Raw genomic sequence first — 20,967 nt, 5'->3', positions numbered from 1 at the left:
CAGAGCAGAAACTGTTTGAATCTCTCACGGTCATATATCAGTGGGCACATCATATCAAAACAGCTTTGGACGGTGTGTGAAATTTTAGGCGTTTTCGCTCCACTGAAACACAAGATCAGCAAATACAAATGTCAGTGATTGAAGCTGGTAGTTTTCATACAGATCTGTGACTAAACAAACACATTGTGGGTCAAGCGTTCTTCAGTTTCCTCAGGCTTAGTCACAATTAGAAGAATAAAATTATGACAACAGCTTACATTACAGTGGCTATATTACAATTAATAATCATTTAAGTGGTAATAACAACAAATACTTCAATTTCCACAAAATATTACTACGTAACAATCACTGCAATATAAAGTGTGGACAAAATTATACAGTAAATGCCAAAAAGTCATTTAAAAAAAGCAAAGCTTACAAAATAAATCCAAAACATACACAAAACTCTTTAAAAAGTGCTTATTACCATACCTTCAAAAAAATTTGACTGACACACACATCACTCCAGAATCTTTTCTTGATATTAACATGGTTGATAAAACCATTAAACTGCACATTTCCATTTTTTTAAATACATATTAACACCCTTCATTCACTTGCACCATTCATGCATCCAGAACCGATTTTCAAGTTTATACATACTGGATGGCAATAATTGTGGCTATTGGTTTAAAGCCTCTATTAACTACATCAGCTTCTCTAGACATTCTGTAAATCTCACATCCTTTATCGTTTGGTCCTTCAAAACAGCAGCAGGTTGAAACACAGCAGCAAAAATTTACAACAACTGTTTAATGAATGAAAACTGTTTTATCTGCACAACTTCTAAGAACTATTACGACCCAAAGCAGATGTGCTTCAACTCGAGGTTCGTAATCTCCATTCAACAGCCACATTAACGTTCAAGTCATGAGCTTTACTCGGTAAAACAGTCACCTTAAATACACAGGCCACTCTCGAGACAGTCTCAAGGTATAGCGCGCCATTGGCTTTCCAGAGAGGAAAACGTGTTCGACTGTGGACAATGGAAGTTACCGTTAAATAGAAGAAAACACGATTTTCCACAAAGTGCAATAGTCAAGTCAGCGGTCTCACAAGAAGTGATGTCATTTTGAGCCGGTGATGATGGTGGTGACGGTGGATGCCCGCGCTTTCCGCTCGGGCGTTCCCGTCTTCGAGGAAGAGTTTGCCGCTTGCACGGACGAACCTAGACAAAGATAACACCCTCTTCAAGGGCTGTTTGACAACACGACATAATACAACACAAAACACATCACTGGTGATGAGCAACTTTTATATGTCGAGTCAAAAACAACTATTGTGAGTTTCAGCTCAAGAAATATAAAGGCCCAGATATACTTCAAGCAAAATCGAAGAACGAACTGGAGTGACGTTCAGTGTTGCCAACGATTTTCAATGGAAAGTAGATGAAGCCTGCTCGAAAAGTCGCAACATGTTGCTAGATGGCGTCATGCGCCAATTGTCATTTGTTTTCTCTCCTAATATGTGCTCACATACTGTATTTTAATATACACTGCCCGACCGAAAAATACGCTGTTTGGATTTAAATAGGCAAATCCTCAAGAGCCTATGATTGGATCATTATTGCAGTGATTATTATGTTTCTAGCATCTTCGCCTATATGTTTGGCAACAGTTCTTCAAACCCTAATTGATGGAGTGTGTAGCTTTTGCCATGTAGGAAGACACAACATTGCCATATTTTCAGGATGACAAAGATCTTGAACAAAAATGATGCACCTCTTGATGGAAATAACATCACAACATTTACTTCCATCAAGAGGTGCATCCATTTTTGGTCAAGATCTTGTATTGACAATGCAAGAGTCCAGCACTCTGTAAAGTCTCCTCCAGCACATCCCTAAGACTCAATGAATTTAAGATCTGGACTCAGAGGAGACGATTCATGTGTGGAAATGATTCTTCATGTTCCTCATAACCATTCTTTCACAGTTTGAGCCTGATGAATCTTGACATTGTCGTCCTGGAATATGGTCATGTTGTGTCTTCCTACATGGTTGTTTATGAGATGAAAAGCTACACACTCCATCAATCAGGGTTAGAAGAACTGTTGCCAAACATATAACATGCTAGAAACATAATAATCACTGCAATAATAATCCAATCATAGACTCTTAAACATTTGCCAAATCCGAACAGTGGCTTTTTATTTTTGGCCGGGCAGTGTAATATATAGCTGGATGTCAAATAAAGCTGTTCTCATTTACATATTTCCTGTCAGTCAATGCAACAAGTATGATATAGTGTCAAACTACATGTTAACCAGAAGTCGCAGGTCTGAAAAGGCGCTAAATCTAGCGATAAAGCCGATAAGTTGACGTCATTTTGAACAAAGGCCAAATTTTAGGCCAAAACAAAGTTAGTTTTGAGTTCAACAGCTTGTCAAAGCGAATATCTCAATAAAGTTTGCTCCGGTTGGTAAACACCTTCAAACTACCATTGGTCTGTAGTGATTAAGTAATAGGTAGGTGTGGCTCTGAGGCTCCGCCTTCTTTGGCGTGGATCTTCTCAGGTTCATTTCTTCTGTTCAGTCCGTCGAGGCCAGACACGCATAAAAACATGAACACACTGGAGAGCTGCTTTAAAGTAATATAAATTTAAGTTGTAATTCTAATTTAAAAGTGACTTACACTGTTTTTCATGTTTAAAACTGTAAAAGCTGCTTGCTTTCATATTTATTGTATAAAATGCTATATAAATAGTCGTGACTTGATTGGAGTGTCAAATTGCAGAGCTCTTGCAAACATAACCAAATCGATATGATGCTGTTTTCGCACCACTGGCATTTTTGTTGTGTGTTTATTTTGTTATTGAGAGGAAAGCACATATTCACATCTAAATGTTGTTCGCTAACTGTATATCGCTGCAAGGCTATTTCGGACTTCTTTTAACCCCTTAACGAAGAATGAAAAGAACTTCGCTGTGAGTATATCGGGGCCTTAAAGCACTGTGGTAACAACTTACAGTCGTTGCGGTGGACTGAAGACACATCAACCGACTGACTCTTCCCCGGCATGGATGTTGGATTCTGCTTCCTGTGTTGGGAGGAATCCATACTGCTCCCAAGCTGAAGACGCCTCATATGTCGGATCACTGCAGTGGCATTAAACGCTTGCTGTGAGGAGAGAAGAGTTCAGAGAACACAGACATTTAAATCACGTTAAATAAAATACTGGTCAATCAATACAGGTTTCTCAATTAATGATTCCAAAGGGGGAAAGAAAAATGTTGTGGAAAGGACGTGGTCACTTACTCGCCATTTTGCTTTCGCAAAGTTTTTCTTCATCTGTCGGCTGACTGATTCGTGGATGTTCTTACAGAGCGCAGTATCACCAGCTATCCTGAAATCAGAGGAGATTTGGACTTCTTGCAGTATCATGTGGCATCCATGAGGGGGCAGTGTCTTTTTATATGTGACCATATGTGTGTATAAACATAACTATATAATGTAAAAACAAAGATTTGTGCTCAATAACATCTTAAGGTGAATGTAGTTACGGTTACGATTAGCGTTGTGTTGATATTAATCAAAGACTTCATTTGAACTTTGTATAATATAGGCTAATATAATATAATATGATAATGTAATAAAATATACACTGCAATTCAAAAGTTTGGGGTTTGTAATATTTTTTATGTTTTTGAAAGAAGTCTCTCATGCTGCATTTATTTGATCTAAAATACAGTAAAAACAGTAATATTTAAATATTATTACAATATCAAATAACTGTTTTCTATTTAAATATATTTTAAAATGTCATTCATTCCTGTGATCAAAGCTGAATTTTCAGCATCATTACTCCGGTCTTCAGTGTCACATGATCCTTCAGAAATCATTCCAATATGTTGATTTGCTGCTGATTGTTATCAATATTGAAAACAGATGCTTAATTTTTTGTGGAAAGCCTGATGTATTTTTTTTTTATTCTTTGAGGAATATAGAGTTTATATTCAATAAATAGAGCATTTATTTAAAACATTAAAAAAAAGTATACTATTTTTTTTTAAATAAATTTAATGCATCCTTGCTGAAATTTCTATAAAAAAATCTTCTCACTCCAAACTTTTGAACTGTACAATATATATATATATATATATATATATATATATATATATATATATATATATATATATATATATATATATATATATATATATATATATATACACATATATATATCATAAAAGGCTATACTATTATATTGTTACATATTTTTGGAGTGTGACATTATTTTCATGACAATTAAGCATATTTTCCACAGTTCTCATTACTGTAATGCATTATATATATATTATATTATATTATATTTACATCATGGTGTAAATTTTATTCTGATTTTATTGAGATTAATGCAAATTTCAAACTTAAAAGGAAAAAAAAATTAACACATTAATGGGTATTACGAAGGCAGGGAAATATGCTTAATGTTATTGATAGACTGTGTGAGTTTCACTCTTAAACCTGCAGCAACTAATATAACATCAGAACGGCAGTGAACACAATCCTGGTCGCTCACCATGGATGCAGAAGAGCCTCATCACAAGTTAACCTCTTTTCTGGATCTTTCTGCATCAGGTTACTAATGAAGTCTTTAGCTATAAAACAACACAAGAAAAAACTCCCTGAATCAGTTGCACAAGGGCGCAGTTCTAATTGTGAAAAAATGACACCCTCCTACACTTCCCCAGACACCAGGGAACAGCTTGTGCTGTGGGTGTCGACTTGTTATTTTCAAACGAAGCTGAATCGCCTAGCGCCAGATAATGCTTTTCAACTGCTGATTTATATCTGGCTGCAATACCTGTGTTACTTTCGAAAAACCTATATTAAAGTGTTGCTCATGGGAAAAAAAATGAAGTCGTGACTGTCAGCGACAAGTAAACACAAGTAACTCAAGTCTTACTCAATGATAGCGTGTTTCAGTGGGTGGAAGAGACAAAAGGAGGTGAAGAAGGGTGTCATTTTCTCCCATACTAAGAACACAACAAAAGCTTGAACCTGATATATAAAGAGTTTATGTCATTAACTATAATATATGATCTAATTCACACTTACCCGAATCAGAAATGTCGTCCCAGTACGGGGAATCAAACTCGTATTCTGCCCTCAGTATTTGCTCAAACAGTTTAGAGTCATTCTCGTCGTAAAACGGAGGGTATCCACACAACCTGAGGAGGCAGAGGATTCAAAAGTGGTCAGTGTTTTAACCTAAAGACCTCTTTTTAAAATAATGAATGTAGCAATGGTTGGGAAAGCAGCAGTACATTTAACATAAGATACAGTGATAAGAAAAAAGGGGTAGCTACATCTGACAAACCTGACTCTGATTTGGTGGAGGAGCTGAATCAGTTTTATTTAAGATTTGACTCCCATGAATTTAATGATGATCTGGCTGAATTCAGAATCGAGTCTGAGAGAAGTCAGATTTTGATTGATGAGATAGATGTCTGGAAGACTCTTGAGCAGACGAGCATAAGGAAGAGCCAGGGGCACTGATCTCAACAGCACTGAGCATATGTACGAGGCCAGAGCTACACAGAGGGCAATGGCCATTTTGGCTAACATCACTTACCCATTACACTCTGAGTTTTGCCTCCTACCATCAGGAAGGAGGTATACCTACCGAAAACGTGGCAGGTCCAACAGATATTGGAGATCATTTGTACCATTAGCTGTTAGGTTTCTCAACAAACTATAGGTACATGTGTATTTATGTTTTTATCTATTTATCATCTCATGGTTTTATGTGCGAATGTGTATGTGTAGGCTACTTGTTGTGAACCAAATTGCCCCTTGGGACATTAAAGATATTTCAATTCAATATGGGGGAAAAAAACTACTCACAAGATATAAGCAATAACTCCGATAGACCAGCAGTCCACGGCTTTGCTGTATGGCTTCTGTGCTAATACCTCCGGAGCTATTGAACATATTAAACGACAGAGAAAGTGAATGAAATGATTTATTTACTAGAAATTAGTGCTGTCAAATCGATTAATCGCGATTAATCATATCTAATATAAACTTTTCTGTTTATATAATATATGTGTTTGTGTATATATATATATACACAAACACATATATAGTATATACTATATATAGCCTACAGTATATAATAACATATACACACATATATAATATAAACAAAAACTTTTGTTAGATGTGATTAATCGCGATTAATCGATTTGACAGCACTAATAAAAACGTTTTTAAAGGATAGTTCACCCAAAACCAAATTTGATCATCATTTACTCACTGTCATGTCATTCCAAAACTGTATGTTTTCTAATGTGCTGTTTTTTTAACCACTTTTATTGTGATTTTGTTTTGTCTTTTTTTTTTGGATTCGACAGACATGGTCACTATGTACAATTTGCATAGATATTGTTCAAAATGTGTACAATTCTTTGTATTTCACAAGAAAAAATGGATATGAAAAGTACGAATATGGAAACAACAGCATATGGATTTGAAACACATTAAGGTGAGTAAATAATGGCGGAATTTTATTTTGGAAGTACACTGTAAAAAAAAAATCTGTGAAATGTATGGTTAAAAAAATGGTAGCTGTGCTTGTCAGAACTGTGCTACTGTAAAATGTATGGAAGTAACATTTTAAGTTTTATAGATTAGACTTAAACATATTTTTTACAGTGTACTTCCAAAAATAAAATTCCGCCATTATTTAAAACACCTTAATGTGTTTCAAATCCATATGCTGTTGTTTCCATATTCGCACTTTTAACTAATGATGTTAATACATCAATTTACTAAAGTCATTTTCATTTTCATAACACACCGACAACCACCTTAAAAACATAAGAGGTAAAGAGAAAATCATATGATGAATCAAAGTTCATCAAAAAGAGCTTTTCCACACACTGAGGTAAATATTAATAGATGGTGTCATATACAAAACACCATCATGGTAACATATGACACTATAATAATGAAATAAACATTCATTTAACAACACAAGATATAACATAAACCCTAATATACATAACAAATAAGAACAAAACACATCAAATGAGAAGTGTCCCGCATGAGGAAATTATACGAAGACTTTTTACACTTCAAAAAACTCAAATTCTACTGTAAAATTACATGAAACGTCCCATTAGATCTACTACAGTTTTCCCCATGTATATACAGTAGTAAGAGAACTTATTGTTAACCAATCAACAGGCGTTAAAATTATGATAATTTTTTAAATGTTCAGATTCACAGTGATATTTAGTGGACTGACAGCCCTACCCACATATCCCGGCGTCCCGCAGGCTGTGGACATGATGTCATTGGTGGCGTCCTCCATCTTGGACAGCCCAAAATCACTTATCATAATCTTGGATTCTTCATTCGGGTTAAAATAGAGCAGATTCTCCGGCTGTCGGGAGATATGAGAGAGAGAGAGAGAGAGAGAGAGAGAGAGAGAGAGAGAGAGAGAGAGAGAGAGAGAGAGAGAGAGAGAGAGAGAGAGAGAGAGAGAGAGAGAGAGTGAGAGAGAGAGAGAGAGGGTGATTAGGTTAAAAAGTCACAGAGTTATTTACGCTGTACGCCTTGCTTCCACTAAAGTGCGGTGACCTTTCAAGTCTTATGTTCCAGTTCCTGTGTACTATAATGAAACTGTACGTCTATGCATATCGATTTGTTTTGGTGTGAAGGAAATCAGTCAAGGGAAATCATCACCTTCAGGTCTCGGTGGACTATCCCCAGTGAATGCAGGTAGTTAACTGCATCCAGAACCTGTTTGATTAATGCGCTGGCGTCCTGCTCCGTGTAGAAACCCCTCTCCACAATCCGATCGAACAACTCCCCACCGGACACACTGAAAAACACAAGAAATCTGCTTTTTAATGTTTATAGTTATTCAGAACTGTCAAACTTACATACAGGTGTATACAAAAAACAATATACTAGGGATGCATGATATATCGGCCACCATATCGGTATCGCCCGATATATGTTTACGTCATAGACCATAGATCATTTGGAAGATAAATAATGGATTATTTCCCACTGTCAGTTAGATGTGCACTGCTCACCATGATGGTTTTTAATTGCTTGAACATAATTGGAATCACTTAAAGGAAAATACAGTTAAGTGCAACATATATATACAGTTTAAGTGCAAGTCTGTCATATAATTATAATGAGAACATTGTAATTGTGTGCTTGGGACATGGCTTTTAATAGTGAGACTTTTGTTTTTGTAATCAGGCTAAATTATATAACATTTTTTATTTATTTAGATTTTTTGGTTATCGGCTTTCAAATATAAAAAAATTATCGGTTATCGGTATCGGCCAGAATTTTCATATTTTCATCCCTCCATTATACACTGCTGTTTAAAGGTTTGGGGTTGGTAAGAGTTTTTAATGTTTTTGAAAGTCTCGCCAAGGCTACATTTATTTGATCAAAAATACAGTAAAAGCAGTAATATTGTAGCCTGGGAAAACCCAGACAACTTCCGGAAAATTTAGATTTGCTCTGCAAGTAGTCTGGCAAAGAGCTCATTCAAGCCCATTTCTAATCCGTCGAAATCGCGGCACCAATCGGAAACGTTGGGGCGGGCTTTACACAATGACGATCGCTCTGATTGGTTTTAGGTCTATCCAATTGCGCCCAGAGGCATTTGAGCGACGTCCGTTGAACTTTTAAATGCATTATTATATTCAAATTGCAAACACATGAGGACAGTCTCCATGAAAGACCCACTGGCAGATGAACGTGCTACTACATTTCTCTCCGAAACGGTAGGAAATTAAATTAGATTTAATAGAGGATTTTAACTGTGACAAGATGATTGACAGGGCAGTTTACGTGACAGGATGCACGCAACAGATCCGTCCGATAAAGATGACGAAGCTTGGCTCCTTTTTTGCTACACATTCAAAAGTAAATACCTTTTCTTCACAAAAAGAGTACATACTTTTATGGCGTATTGTAACTTAGGTGAATTGGGACGCAGCATATGGCTTTACACGATGAAGATTGCTCTGATTGGTTTTAGGTCTATCCAATTGCGCCCAGAGGCATTTGAGCGACGTCCGTTGGTGACGCCCCTTTGGAAATGAGTTATTAATGAAGCTTTGCCAGACCATAACTCAGTTACTACTGAGAATGGTCTGGTTTTAACCAGGCTAGTAATATTGTGTACAATTATTACAATTTAAATAACTGTTTTCTATTTAAATATATTTTAAAATGTCATTTATTCCTGTGATGCAAAGCTGAATTTTCAGCATCATTACTCCAGTCTTCAGTGTCACATGATCCTTCAGAAATCATTTTAATATGATGATTTACTGCACAAGAAACATTTCTTGAAATGTTGAAAACAGTTGTGCTGCTTAATATTGTTTGTGGAAACCATGATAAAGTTTTTTCAGGATTAATTGATGAATAGAAAGTTCAAAAGAACAGCATCTATTTGAAATAGAAACCTTTTGTAACACTATAAATGTCTTTACTGTCACTTTTGATCAATTTAATGCATCCTTGTTGAATAAAAGTATTAATTTCTTTCAACAACAAAAAACAAACATCTCACTGACCCCAAACATCTGAAAGGTAGTGTATGTTTAAAAATACAATAAATAAAATAAAATAAAAACTCAAATATGGGTTTAACATGCTTCACATTAAGCTATATAGATTGAGACTGCGTTAATCATCTGTTGTTCAGATCACTAAAATGATTTCAAGCAGCAGCAGGAGGCTTGGACAACATTCAGAATAAGAATTGGCTCCTTTTCAAGTCATGAGTTTAAAGCGCCACAGGATGTTGAATTGGAATGACAGAAAGAGAATGTTTTGGATTGCAATTAAAAGAAATGTATCAGTCGGTCACACATCAGATATAGGCAAGAACAGATTACTTCTTAAGTTTTTTAAGTTTTCCACATTGCAAACTTGCTTCACATTGTTTGGCTCCATTTCAAAGACTTTGGAGACTCAGATCATTAATTAAGCACAAATTGAAGTAGCAAAGAGATTTTACTCACAGTTGCATAATAAGATATAAATGACTGGGGCTCTCGTAAATGTCTTCTAGAGCCACAATGTTCTCATGCTTGACCCTGAAAAGAACAGACAAAATATTTGGTCAATTACAATGAACCAGAGGCGCACTTGAGTGGATTATGAAGGCTTTGTTTTGGATGGCTGATGTTGGTTCCCATTACATGCTCCCGTACACCATAGCATATGAGTTGGGCTGATAGATTGAGCTTTTCTGTTCATGCAGACAATGAAAGAAAAAAAAAAAACTCTAGAGATTCTCAAATGTAAGTTGCTAAACAACTGAAGGGCAATGCATTCATAATTTATTTCTGCGATGGCAAAGCTGAATTCACTGTCATAAAATTAAATAAAATAAATACATTTTTAGAGCTTTTGACAAAGGGACACACAAAGGGACAATAAAATAATAAAATTAAAAATTAAATAAAATATGTAGTGCTTTTGACAGAGGGACACACAAGGGGACAGTAAAATAAAATAAAATAAAATAAAATAAAATAAAATAAAATAAAATAAAATAAAATAAAATAAAATAAAATAAAATAAAATAAAATAAAATAAAATAAAATAAAATAAAATAAAATGTATAGTGCATTTAACAAAGGGACTCACAAAGGTAAAACGATTTTTTTAAATAATAATAAAATACAATAAGATTTTAAAAAATTGCTTTTGACAAATGGACAAAAGCATAAAATAAAATCCTACAGAAATCATCCTAATATGATGCTTTTTTGTGGAAACTGTGATTTTTTTTTTTTCCAGGATTCTTTGATGAACAGAAAGTTTAAAAGTACAGCATTTAGGAATCTTTTGTGACATTTTATAAATGTCTTTATTGTCACTTTTGATCAACCGAAAGCATCCTTGCTGAATAGTTACATTCCAGTCACTAGAATCATTCTGACCACAGCATCTCCAATCCAGCTGCAAGCTGCAGCGTTTCTCGCGTTTTGCCTTGCCTCCTTTGCCAGAACGCCTTTTTACCATGACAACCGCGGACCTGCGCTCGGCCTCAACGTGCGGTGAATAGCGAGGTCTGCGGCGGAGGCCACATGAATCATTTCTTGCGATGCTTTTGAAAGGGACAGGTAGGAGTCAGTAAAGGTAGGAGGCTGTGAGGGGCGTGTCATAAAGCCTGAGTCATCTCCCGCTCAAACTCGCACTAACAGCTTCCTTTCAACTGCAGCTTTTTTCCTCAGTAGCAAGAGGAACTTGTGTGAAGCATGTAATGGGTGTTGGGTTTGTTATTTTAAGCCTTTTCTGGTGGCTTTTAGGACTACTTACTTCCTCAGCACTGCAATCTCGTTTTCTATTCCGCTCTCTTTTCCTCTTAGTGCTTTTTTCGGGATGCATTTCACGGCGTACATGTCTCCCGTGGCCTTCTCTTGGGCCAGGACCACCTCGGAAAACGCCCCTCTGGAAAAAGCAAAAAAGAAAGGCGAAATATAAAATAGTGGCTGGAAATGTTTGGGAGACAGAAAGAGGACAGAGGAAAAATACAGTGCTTGAAAAAATATAGTGGGGTCCAATAGTTTGAAAATAAAATAAAATAAAATAAAATTGTAGTGCTAGACAGCCTAGAAAGGGACAGAAGAATAAAAAAATAAAAAAATGGTAGTGCTAGACAACCTAGAAAGGGACAGAAGAATAAAATAAATTAAAATAAAATAATAAAAATAACACTGCTTTAGACAGCATACAAAGGGACTTATATTTTATATTAAGTATAATATAAAATGAAGAAAAAAACACAACAATATAGTAGTACTTTTGACAGCCTACAGGGACAAACGCGTCAAATAAAATAATAAAATACTGAAGAAAAACTTGACTTGGTTGTCAAATAGTAAAGACTACTTTCAAATGTTTCACTATATTTGTACATTTTCATAAATGTGATGCTTAAAAGCATTCACGTCTCCTCTGATTCTTCAGGGATGTTGTATCATATGCACTGTGTAATCAGTTGGCCATTGTGGCTTGTAGCTAAGCCTTTATTGGTCACTGAAAATCCGCTCTAATCCTTCAGCACACACACACACACACACACACACAGTAATTTACTAATACCGGCACGAGCACTTGCGGCAATTCGGAAAGCTTGGAACAAAAGGCTGAATCGTTTAATCAAAATATAGGGTTTGGTGGTTTGCCAAAACAAAGCATTAGTCATCTATTTCTTTAACTGTAAAATTTAACTCTCATCTGCGATTGAAACGCAAGCCCTTTAGGAGGCTAGAAATGGAGCGACTCACTGGCCGAGCGCCCAGCAGGTTGAGTACTTTTTAAGCTATGTGTTCACATGAGCGTGCGAGATTGCAGTGGGCGCAGCATTCATCTCTTCAAAGGATTAAACTAGAAGAAAAACAACAGTGTGTGCTTGGATAGAGTGCATTAAACAGATCAGATTTATCACGTGTAATTCAGACACCCTTTAAACATTAATGGTGTTTTCCAGTGCAAAAGTCACTGACATGGTGCTAGAGTTTTACGGATGGTTGCCAGAACGTTGATAGGCGGTTGTAAAGATGGTCAGAGTGCTCGTAACTAAGGAGTTATGAGTGGTTGCTAGGTGCTTGCTTACTGGGCCAAGTCAGAACACAGCAAATTTGTCTGTTTAGGAAAGTAATCAACACTACTAAACACCTCAACTCAAGCAGCAAAAACAAAAAACAAGACTAAACTAAATAAAAAAATAAAACAAAATTTAGGTGATTCAACAAACAGCAAAAAATAATAATAAATAAAGTAAAAAAAAAGAAAAAAAAAAAGTGCTTTAGGACTACAAAGGGGAAAAAGACGCTGCTTTAGACGGCGTACAAAGGGGAAAAGCATAAAATAAAATATAAAATAAAATAAAAATAGTAGTGGTTTAGGCAGCCTACAAAGGGGAAAAAAACATAAAAATAAAATAAAATGAAATAGTAGTGGTTTAGACAGCCTACAAAGGGAAAAAACAAAATAAAATAAAATAAAATAAATAAAAATATTAGTACTTTAGACAGCCTACAAAGGGAAAAAAAACAAAATAAATAAAAATAAATAAAAATAGTAGTGGTTTAGACAGCATACAAAGGGAAAAAAAACAAAATAAATAAAAATAAATAAAAATAGTAGTGGTTTAGACAGCCTACAAAGGGAAAAAACTAAATAAAATAAAATAAAATAAAATAAATAAAAATATTAGTACTTTAGACAGCCTACAAAGGGAAAAAACAAAATAAAATAAAATAAAATAAAATAAAAATAGTAGTGCTTTAGACAACCTACAAAGGGGAAAAAAGCAAAAAAAAATAAAAATAAAATAGCATAGTAGTGCTTTAGACAGCCTACAAAAGGGCCAAAGCAAAAATATCAAATGGAAAAAAAAGAAAGTAGTAATTTTGACAGCCTACAGAGGGACAAAAGCATAAAATTAAATAATAAACTGTTGAAGAAAATTTTGACTTGGCCATTTTATGAGCATTTCAAATAGTAAGAACCACTTCAAATGTTTTTTTTCCCTTCATAATTCAGGTGATTCAATTCAACAAATAGCACCAAAAATATTTAAAACAAAAATTAAATGAAATCAAAACCCATAATTCAGGAGATTCAACTCAACAAGCAGAATGTAATATATATATAAATATATACACAGTATAACCATTATTCAGGTGATCAATATCCATCTAACTGATGGAGAGTGTATCAATCTACAGAGAAGCAGGTGTCAGTTCACCAACCGCCAGAGGAAATCATCAGTTACAGGAAGTGTTACGTGCCACACCTTGAGGTAAAGACTAGCATGACCGTTAACCCACATCCACTGACCTTTATGTGCTTTTTGTTCCTTGTAGTGCACCTGTAAAATACATTTAGAAACAAAGCTTGCCAGAGTCAAAGCTAACTTATGCGGTTATTCTCTGAAAAGCCTGTATTTGTGTACCCGTTACACACCTAATTTGCATAGCATGAGGTCAACAAGGACCTAGTGATCACATATCATGACTCTGTGGTCCATGACCTCAATGCTTTGCAGTAAAGCCGAATTTCTCATGCAAATGTCAGAGTTTCATAAGCCTATATGGCATGTGGGTGTAGTCACATATTATGAGCTTGAGTCTGAAAAAGGTGCTCCATCACACCTTTTCAGATATTACCGTTCATGTAGTGTGTAATAGCTGTTTGTGAATGTGAAATGTCTGGAAAGTTTCAAAGATTAAAGTGCATGATAAATAGAGTTACTCTCTATCCAAAGATAATAATTTAACTTATGCGCAACATTGGAATATTGTATAAAAGGCTCATGAATTTTCTGTAAAGCTGCTTTGAAATGATATTTATTGAGAAATGCGCTATATTGAATGTGAATTAAATAGAATTTTAACAATGACATATTGAACCACCTCAGGTGAATTCAGGAAAACTGACACCTCCACTCGGAAGATAACAGGATTAAGATGGGATTAATCTAAAATTAACGGATTAACACTTACACTGATTGTATTTTCTCATTTAGAAATGGTAAAAGTGGTACAGGTGGAGTTTGAACAATAGGTAGATTGCAGTGTGTTTGGAGGTGGAGATTGTGGAGGTTGAATCATTATAGGAAAGTCTGAGCTATTTCTGACAATGCTGCATCGTGCATCCACAACTGAATCTAATATCAGCATGCTTAATGCTGTTTTCAGTGTGGTGACTTTGAAAGCTGAGTATTGTATAAGGAGTATTATGGAATCTGTTATGTCATCTTCAGGATGGCAAATCCTAGAAAGATAATCCTACCTGGATTAAACGTGTTCTAGATTTATGCCTGTTCATCGCAACAGCTTTAAACATCCACTTACAAGTGGAATTATTTGTATATATATTATATACACACACTAGTGTTTAAAAAGTTTGGGGTTGGTAAGATATCTTAATGTTTCTGAACAAATTCTATTATGCTCACCAAGGCTGAATTTATTTGATCTAAACTACAGTAAAAAAAAAAAAAAAAAAAAAAAAAAACTATAATATTATGACATATTACAATTTAAAAGAACTATTGTTATATTTTAAAACATAATTTATTCCTGTGATCAAAGCTGAATTTTCAGCATCATTACTCCAGTTTCAGCGTCACATGATCCTTCAGAAATCATTCTAATATGAGGATTTAATGCAATCAGATTTTTTCAGAATTTTTTGATCAATAGACAGTTTTAAAAAACAGCATTGATCAATTTAATGCGTCCTTGCTGAAAAAAATAAAAAATAAAATAAAAATAAATCTAATTTTAGTTTAAGGAATGTATACAATGACACAAAACAAATTTTATGCATATAAACTTTACATCAAAATGTTTTTAAGATCGTGAAAAAAACAAATTTACTAAAGTGTGTCCAAATTTTTGGTACCATAATTCAGGGATCTTCAACCGTTCCACTGGAGACCCACTGTCCTGCAACAATGTAATAAAAACTGAAAAGATTTTCATTAGCGTTTTGTAAAAGTTTCACGTACAGATGACAACGTTGTCAAAATGATCCCAGTTCAAAACGACAAAAAATCCTGGATTAAGCTGCCTGGCCAGTAGTTGGCGATGTCACTTTGTAAAGAAACACAAATCACACGTGCGCACGACGTCACCGTCTACACAAATTTGCGTTCTTGTAGTTTACTCTGAGATGATAACAATATTGTTTTCAATATGTGCACTTTGAAACCAGTTTTCAAAAAGGAGCATTTTCAGGCCCCCAAAACACCGTTGTTGTGTGAAACGAATGCCAAAATGCATAAAACGTTTTCAGTTTTTAGTTGACAAAACATCTGCTTCAAATTTTGAAGTGATCTTAATACGTTGATTAGAAGGTTCAGGTGTGTTAGATTAAGGGTGTGTTTACACAACACCGTTCTAAAAAAAGAAACGTTTTTTCTTGTGTTTTTCATGTACAGACGACAGTGTTGTCAAAACAATCCCACTTCACAAAGATCCGCGAAAACGACATAAAAACCCTGTATTATTCATGCCAGGCCAGTAGATGGCAATGCCACTCAGAAACACTATAAACTGAACACGTGATACGCATGACGTCACCGTGTTCACAAATTTGAAATTTTGTGGTTTACATGGAGACGATAACTGTATCCTTTTCAATAACCCAATTTCAAAAGCTTGCGTTTTCAGACCCCCAAAACGGTGTTGTCGTGTGAATGAACGGTCAAAACACATAAAAAAGTTTTCAGTTTTTAGTTGAAAACGGTGTTGTGTAAATGGCCCCTAAAATTGGAGCTGAAATCTGCAGTAAGTGGGTCTCCAGGAGCAGATTTGAAGATCCTCGGTATAATTCATGCTGTTGATGATGAATTATGGTAATTACATCATCATCATCTTTAAAATGAGAAGAACACAAAGCACTGCAACAATGAAAAAAATTACGTCATCTACGCAACATTAGAATGACTTTAAAAGCTCTTCTGCCATAGTGTGTGAACAACAACACAATAAAACAATCATAATCTGGACACGCAAAGAGCGAGAGAGAGAGACTTGAGAAACAGAAAGAGAGGAAAGCCTGGATACAGGATAATCTGAGTCTTTCCCTTCTTCTGCATATAATCCACAGTCAACAGTTCAAAGCGTTGGGGGTGGAGTGCTGAACCTCCAATGACATGCAGTCAAACAGTCAGATTAAAACAATCATCACACATGTGCAAACACCACTGTGATTCCTGCTGGTGGACCGCTGAGATCTGGCAGAGGTTCACATGGAGGCTTCGCTTTGAACTGTAAAACCACTGTAACTGGCAGGACTATTGGAGATTCTATACAAATGAAACATTTACAGGTCGGGATCGGCCTGTTTCCAATAAAGCCTCTAGTTAATCCTTATGTAAGAGCCTTTTGGTGAGCTATGGTTAAAATCTTATGTAATACATATCTCTCCACCGTTGATGACCTGACCAACCTCAGCTGACTTATACACACACATGTACTAAATATAATACACACTTCAGATGTTTGGAAAAAGGCAGTGAAATAAAAAAGTTTTACAATGGTGGTGAACGTGTCAGCTAAGGGTCTATCACAGATTACAGGACAAATTAAAATAACAAATATAAAACCCCACAAATGGCGAAATCTCTTTAAGGGGACATAAAAATACCTGTCCTGTTTTCGGTCCCTGCGCACCATATAAATAGACTTATAGACACCATCTGGTCTATTTCAAGGCATTACTGGGGAAAACCCAGTGAACCTGTACTTCAATGCTGCTACAACAGAAGAGGAATTTGGAAACAGTTGTTAAAGACAACAGAAAGCCATGTTGCCGAGTGTGAGATATTAAAACTGCGGTCTGCACATTATAACCTGCTATTCCAAGTGGGTTAAGTATGGATTTAAAGTGCATATTATGCATTGACACAGACCACATTGCACAGACCAAAACATCCTATTCTACATCTGATTGAATGTGCAACTGTGAGGAAACATTGGCATTCACGTCTGTCTAAGTGACAGGGTTGACAGTTTTATAGTTTTGCTTTCAAGGTCATTATAAAGTGCTTATTAGAAAAATAATTTAATGCTGATGTTTCTAATAAATCATGGTGACAGGGCTGACTGAAAAACCTTACAAAATGTAAGACAGTGATAAAATAGTACTTTTCCCCCAAAAAATTGATTTCATGACTTTTTTATTTACTGAATTACATTTCATTTTAATAATGATTTACAATGGTAACAGGGTTGACTAATAACGGGAAGCAAATTCTAGCCTTTCGCTGTACATGGTATAATGACAATAAAGGCTTTCTATTCTAATTTAATAAAACCTTTCTGAATAATACAAGTATAGCCTATAAATGGAAAGACTAGCTTTTATTACCATATTTACATTTATGCAAATTGGTGTCCTGTAGTTTACACTTATATTCATGAGGGACAATAAAAGAAAATAAATGAATTCTTGAGCCAGAAGAACAAGCTTTCACTTTTTATCCATTTATAAAACAGTAAATATGTCTAATGGAACGGTAAAGTAAATCCCCTGTCTGTAACATCAGACTATTCTTACAGATCAAACTTTGAAGACCAAAACTGGAGGACCTTGACTCTCTGTTATGCAGATTTCAAAACCCTCCGTTCACAATGTCAAAGCATCATTCATACTCACGTCCCGAGGATTTCCTTCAACTCGAATATCTTCCTGATGTCATCCACTTGCTTTTTCCACGATCCATTCCCAGATTCCTCGCTTCCCCTGGCCATGGTGCTTCCAGGGTGAGCGCTGCCTCCGAATAACCTTTTTAACGCGTCAATCTTTCCAGCCTTACAGGAAACACAAAACACAGGTAAAGACGCGGACGCGGGTATCGGTCTCTGTGACTGTCTGACAGAATTCAATCGTTTCTTGCATTCCGTTCCATGCCGCCCGGTACCGTCAACAGAGCGAGGACTGACTGACGCACAGCGCGCGAAGTCACCGCGGATCCTGACTGACTCACCGCAACGCGCGACGAGCTCAACCAACAGAACGCGTAGCGCGCGCGCGCAAATGCGTTAGTCCCTATTCTTGAGGTATTGCAAAGTAAGGCTGTTGTAACGCACCGGTTGATAAATGATGCAACTGTTGCCCGGTAAATAACCGGCGAGCGCGTGTGAGGGATGACAACAGACTGCGTCAGGAACGGTACACCTTCTGCATGAAGAGCAAATACTGCATTCATTATTAACCATCTAAATTCAGTGTAGTGAGGAGGAAGACACTTTACTTACTAATAACGCCCTATTGACACAAATACACTATAAAAGAAGTAATTAAGGTAATTTTAATTTAGCTACACTGAAAAAATAAAGGTTCCAATAAGGGGTTTTCGTAGTAATGTCAAAGGAGAAAAAAAACAAACATATTTTAGTTTTTAATAGAACCATTTTTCTTAGTGTGAAGAACATTTTAATAATCTAAAGAATATTTCCACTATAAAATTAACACATTATGTAATTAAATATGCACTAATTTGCGTACATTTTCAGAAAAGAAACCTGAACATTGGTTAAAGCCATCAGGTTCAAAATGGTTTAATATTTTTTTGCTTGTAGTGTCTTGCTTTAATTAATATTTGTATCTTAATATTTTATGTATACATATTGTATATAAAAGATGTGGAGGCAAAGAAAATGATAATATATATATACAGTGGGGAGAACAAGTATTTGATACACTGCCGATTTTGCAGGTTTTCCCACTTACAAAGCATGTAGAAGTCTGTAATTTTTATTATAGGTACTCTTCAACTGTGAGTGACGGAATCAAAAATCCAGAAAATCACATTGCATGATTTTTAAGTAATTAATTTGCATTTTATTGCATGACATAAGTATTTGATCACCTACCAACCAGTAAGAATTCCGGCTCTCACAGACCTGTTAGTTTTTCTTTAAGAAGCCCTCCTGTTCTCCACTCATTACCTGTATTAACTGCACCTGTTTGAACTTGTTACCTGTATAAAAGACACCTCTCCACACACTCAATCAAACAGACTCCAACCTCTCCACAATGGCCAAGACCAGAGAGCTGTGTAAGGACATCAGGGATAAAATTGTAGACCTGCATAAGGCTGGGATGGGCTACAGGACAATAGGCAAGCAGCTTGGTGAGAAGGCAACAACTGTTGGCGCAATTATTAGAAAATGGAAGAAGTTCAAGATGACGGTCAAATCTCCCTCGGTCTGGGGCACCGTGCAAGATCTCACCTCGTGGGGCATCAATGATCATGAGGAAGGTGAGGGATCAGCCCAGAACTACACGGCAGGACCTGGTCAATGACCTGAAGAGAGCTGGGACCACAGTCTCAAAGAAAACCATTAGTAACACACTACGCCGTCATGGATTAAAATCCTGCAGTGCACACAAGGTCCCCCTGCTCAAGCCAGCGCATGTCCAGGCCCGTCTGAAGTTTGCCAATGACCATATGGATGATCCAGAGGAGGAATGGGAGAAGGTCATGTGGTCTGATGAGACAAAAATAGAGCTTTTTGGTCTAAACTCCACTCCCTGTTTGGGAGGAAGAAGAAGGATGAGTACAACCCCAAGAACACCATCCCAACCGTGAAGCATGGAGGTGGAAACATCATTCTTTGGGGATGCTTTTCTGCAAAGGGGACAGGACGACTGCACCGTATTGAGGGGAGGATGGATGGGGCCATGTATCGCGAGATCTTGGCCAGCAACCTCCTTCCCTCAGTAAGAGCATTGAAGATGGGTTGTGGCTGGGTCTTCCAGCATGACAACGACCCGAAACACACAGCCAGGGCAACTAAGGAGTGGCTCCGTAAGAAGCATCTTAAGGTCCTGGAGTGGCCTAGCCAGTCTCCAGACCTGAACCCAATAGAGAATCTTTGGAAGGAGCTGAAAGTCCGTATTGCCCAGCAACAGCCCCGGAACCTGAAGGGTCTGGAGAAGGTCTGTATGGAGGAGTGGGCCAAAATCCCTCCTGCAGTGTGTGCAAACCTGGTCAAGAACTACAGGAAACGTATGATCTCTGTAATTGCAAACAAAGGTCTCTGTACCAAATATTAAGTTCTGCTTTTCTGATGTATCAAATACTTATGTCATGCAATAAAATGCAAATTAATTACTTAAAAATCATACAATGTGATTTTCTGGATTTTTTCTGGTCACTCACAGTTGAACAGTACCTATGATAAAAATGACAGACTTCTACATGCTTTGTAAGTGGACAAACCTTCAAAATCGGCAGTGTATCAAATACTTAGATAGATAGATAGATAGATAGATAGATAGATAGATAGATAGATAGATAGATAGATAGATAGATAGATAGATATGTGTGTGTGTGTCACAGTAATAATCACTTACCTTTGCTTTTTTAAATAAACTTTTCCATGTTACAATTTCTTCATGAAG

The 20,967-nt window shown here is 36.2% G+C and overlaps 1 protein-coding gene across 2 annotated transcripts; it reads right to left on the bottom strand.

Annotated features, from left to right (window-relative positions):
- Positions 1–73: 73 nt before the first annotated feature.
- On the bottom strand, positions 74–20,963 carry camk1db (calcium/calmodulin-dependent protein kinase 1Db). 2 transcript variants are annotated; one of them, XM_079858462.1, is made up of 12 exons: positions 20,920–20,963; positions 18,214–18,368; positions 11,356–11,487; positions 10,050–10,124; positions 7,732–7,870; positions 7,300–7,429; positions 5,887–5,962; positions 5,098–5,210; positions 4,559–4,637; positions 3,295–3,382; positions 3,006–3,156; positions 74–1,207 (listed from the first exon to the last, which is right to left on the bottom strand). In XM_079858462.1, exons 2-12 carry the CDS (start codon positions 18,306–18,308, stop codon positions 1,107–1,109), a joined length of 1,179 nt encoding a protein of 392 aa, XP_079714588.1. In that variant the 5' UTR covers positions 18,309–18,368; positions 20,920–20,963; the 3' UTR covers positions 74–1,106. The 2 variants fall into 2 exon arrangements, with proteins under 2 accessions (XP_079714588.1, XP_079714589.1); XM_079858463.1 differs by lacking the exon at positions 20,920–20,963 and having other exon boundaries at positions 74–1,236; positions 18,214–18,890.
- Positions 20,964–20,967: the final 4 nt, after the last annotated feature.

Source organism: Squalius cephalus (assembly GCF_949319135.1).
Source record: "Squalius cephalus genome assembly, chromosome: 23".
NCBI classification, from domain to species: domain Eukaryota; kingdom Metazoa; phylum Chordata; class Actinopteri; order Cypriniformes; family Leuciscidae; genus Squalius; species Squalius cephalus.
The sequence above is the reverse complement of the archived record's forward strand: the minus strand, read 5'-3'. Positions and strand labels throughout refer to the sequence as shown.

What these genes read in the sequence shown, in the direction of transcription:
- camk1db (XM_079858462.1), bottom strand. Translation starts at nt 18,308, where the DNA reads ATGGCCAGGGGAAGCGAGGAATCTGGGAATGGATCGTGGAAAAAGCAA. An exon ending in GAGATTGCAGTGCTGAGGAA is followed by an intron (nt 10,125 to 11,355) that starts GTAAGTAGTCCT and finishes TGTTCTTTTCAG; the next exon opens with GGTCAAGCATGAGAACATTG. An exon ending in GGACGACATTTCTGATTCGG is followed by an intron (nt 4,638 to 5,097) that starts GTAAGTGTGAAT and finishes GTTGTTTTATAG; the next exon opens with CTAAAGACTTCATTAGTAAC.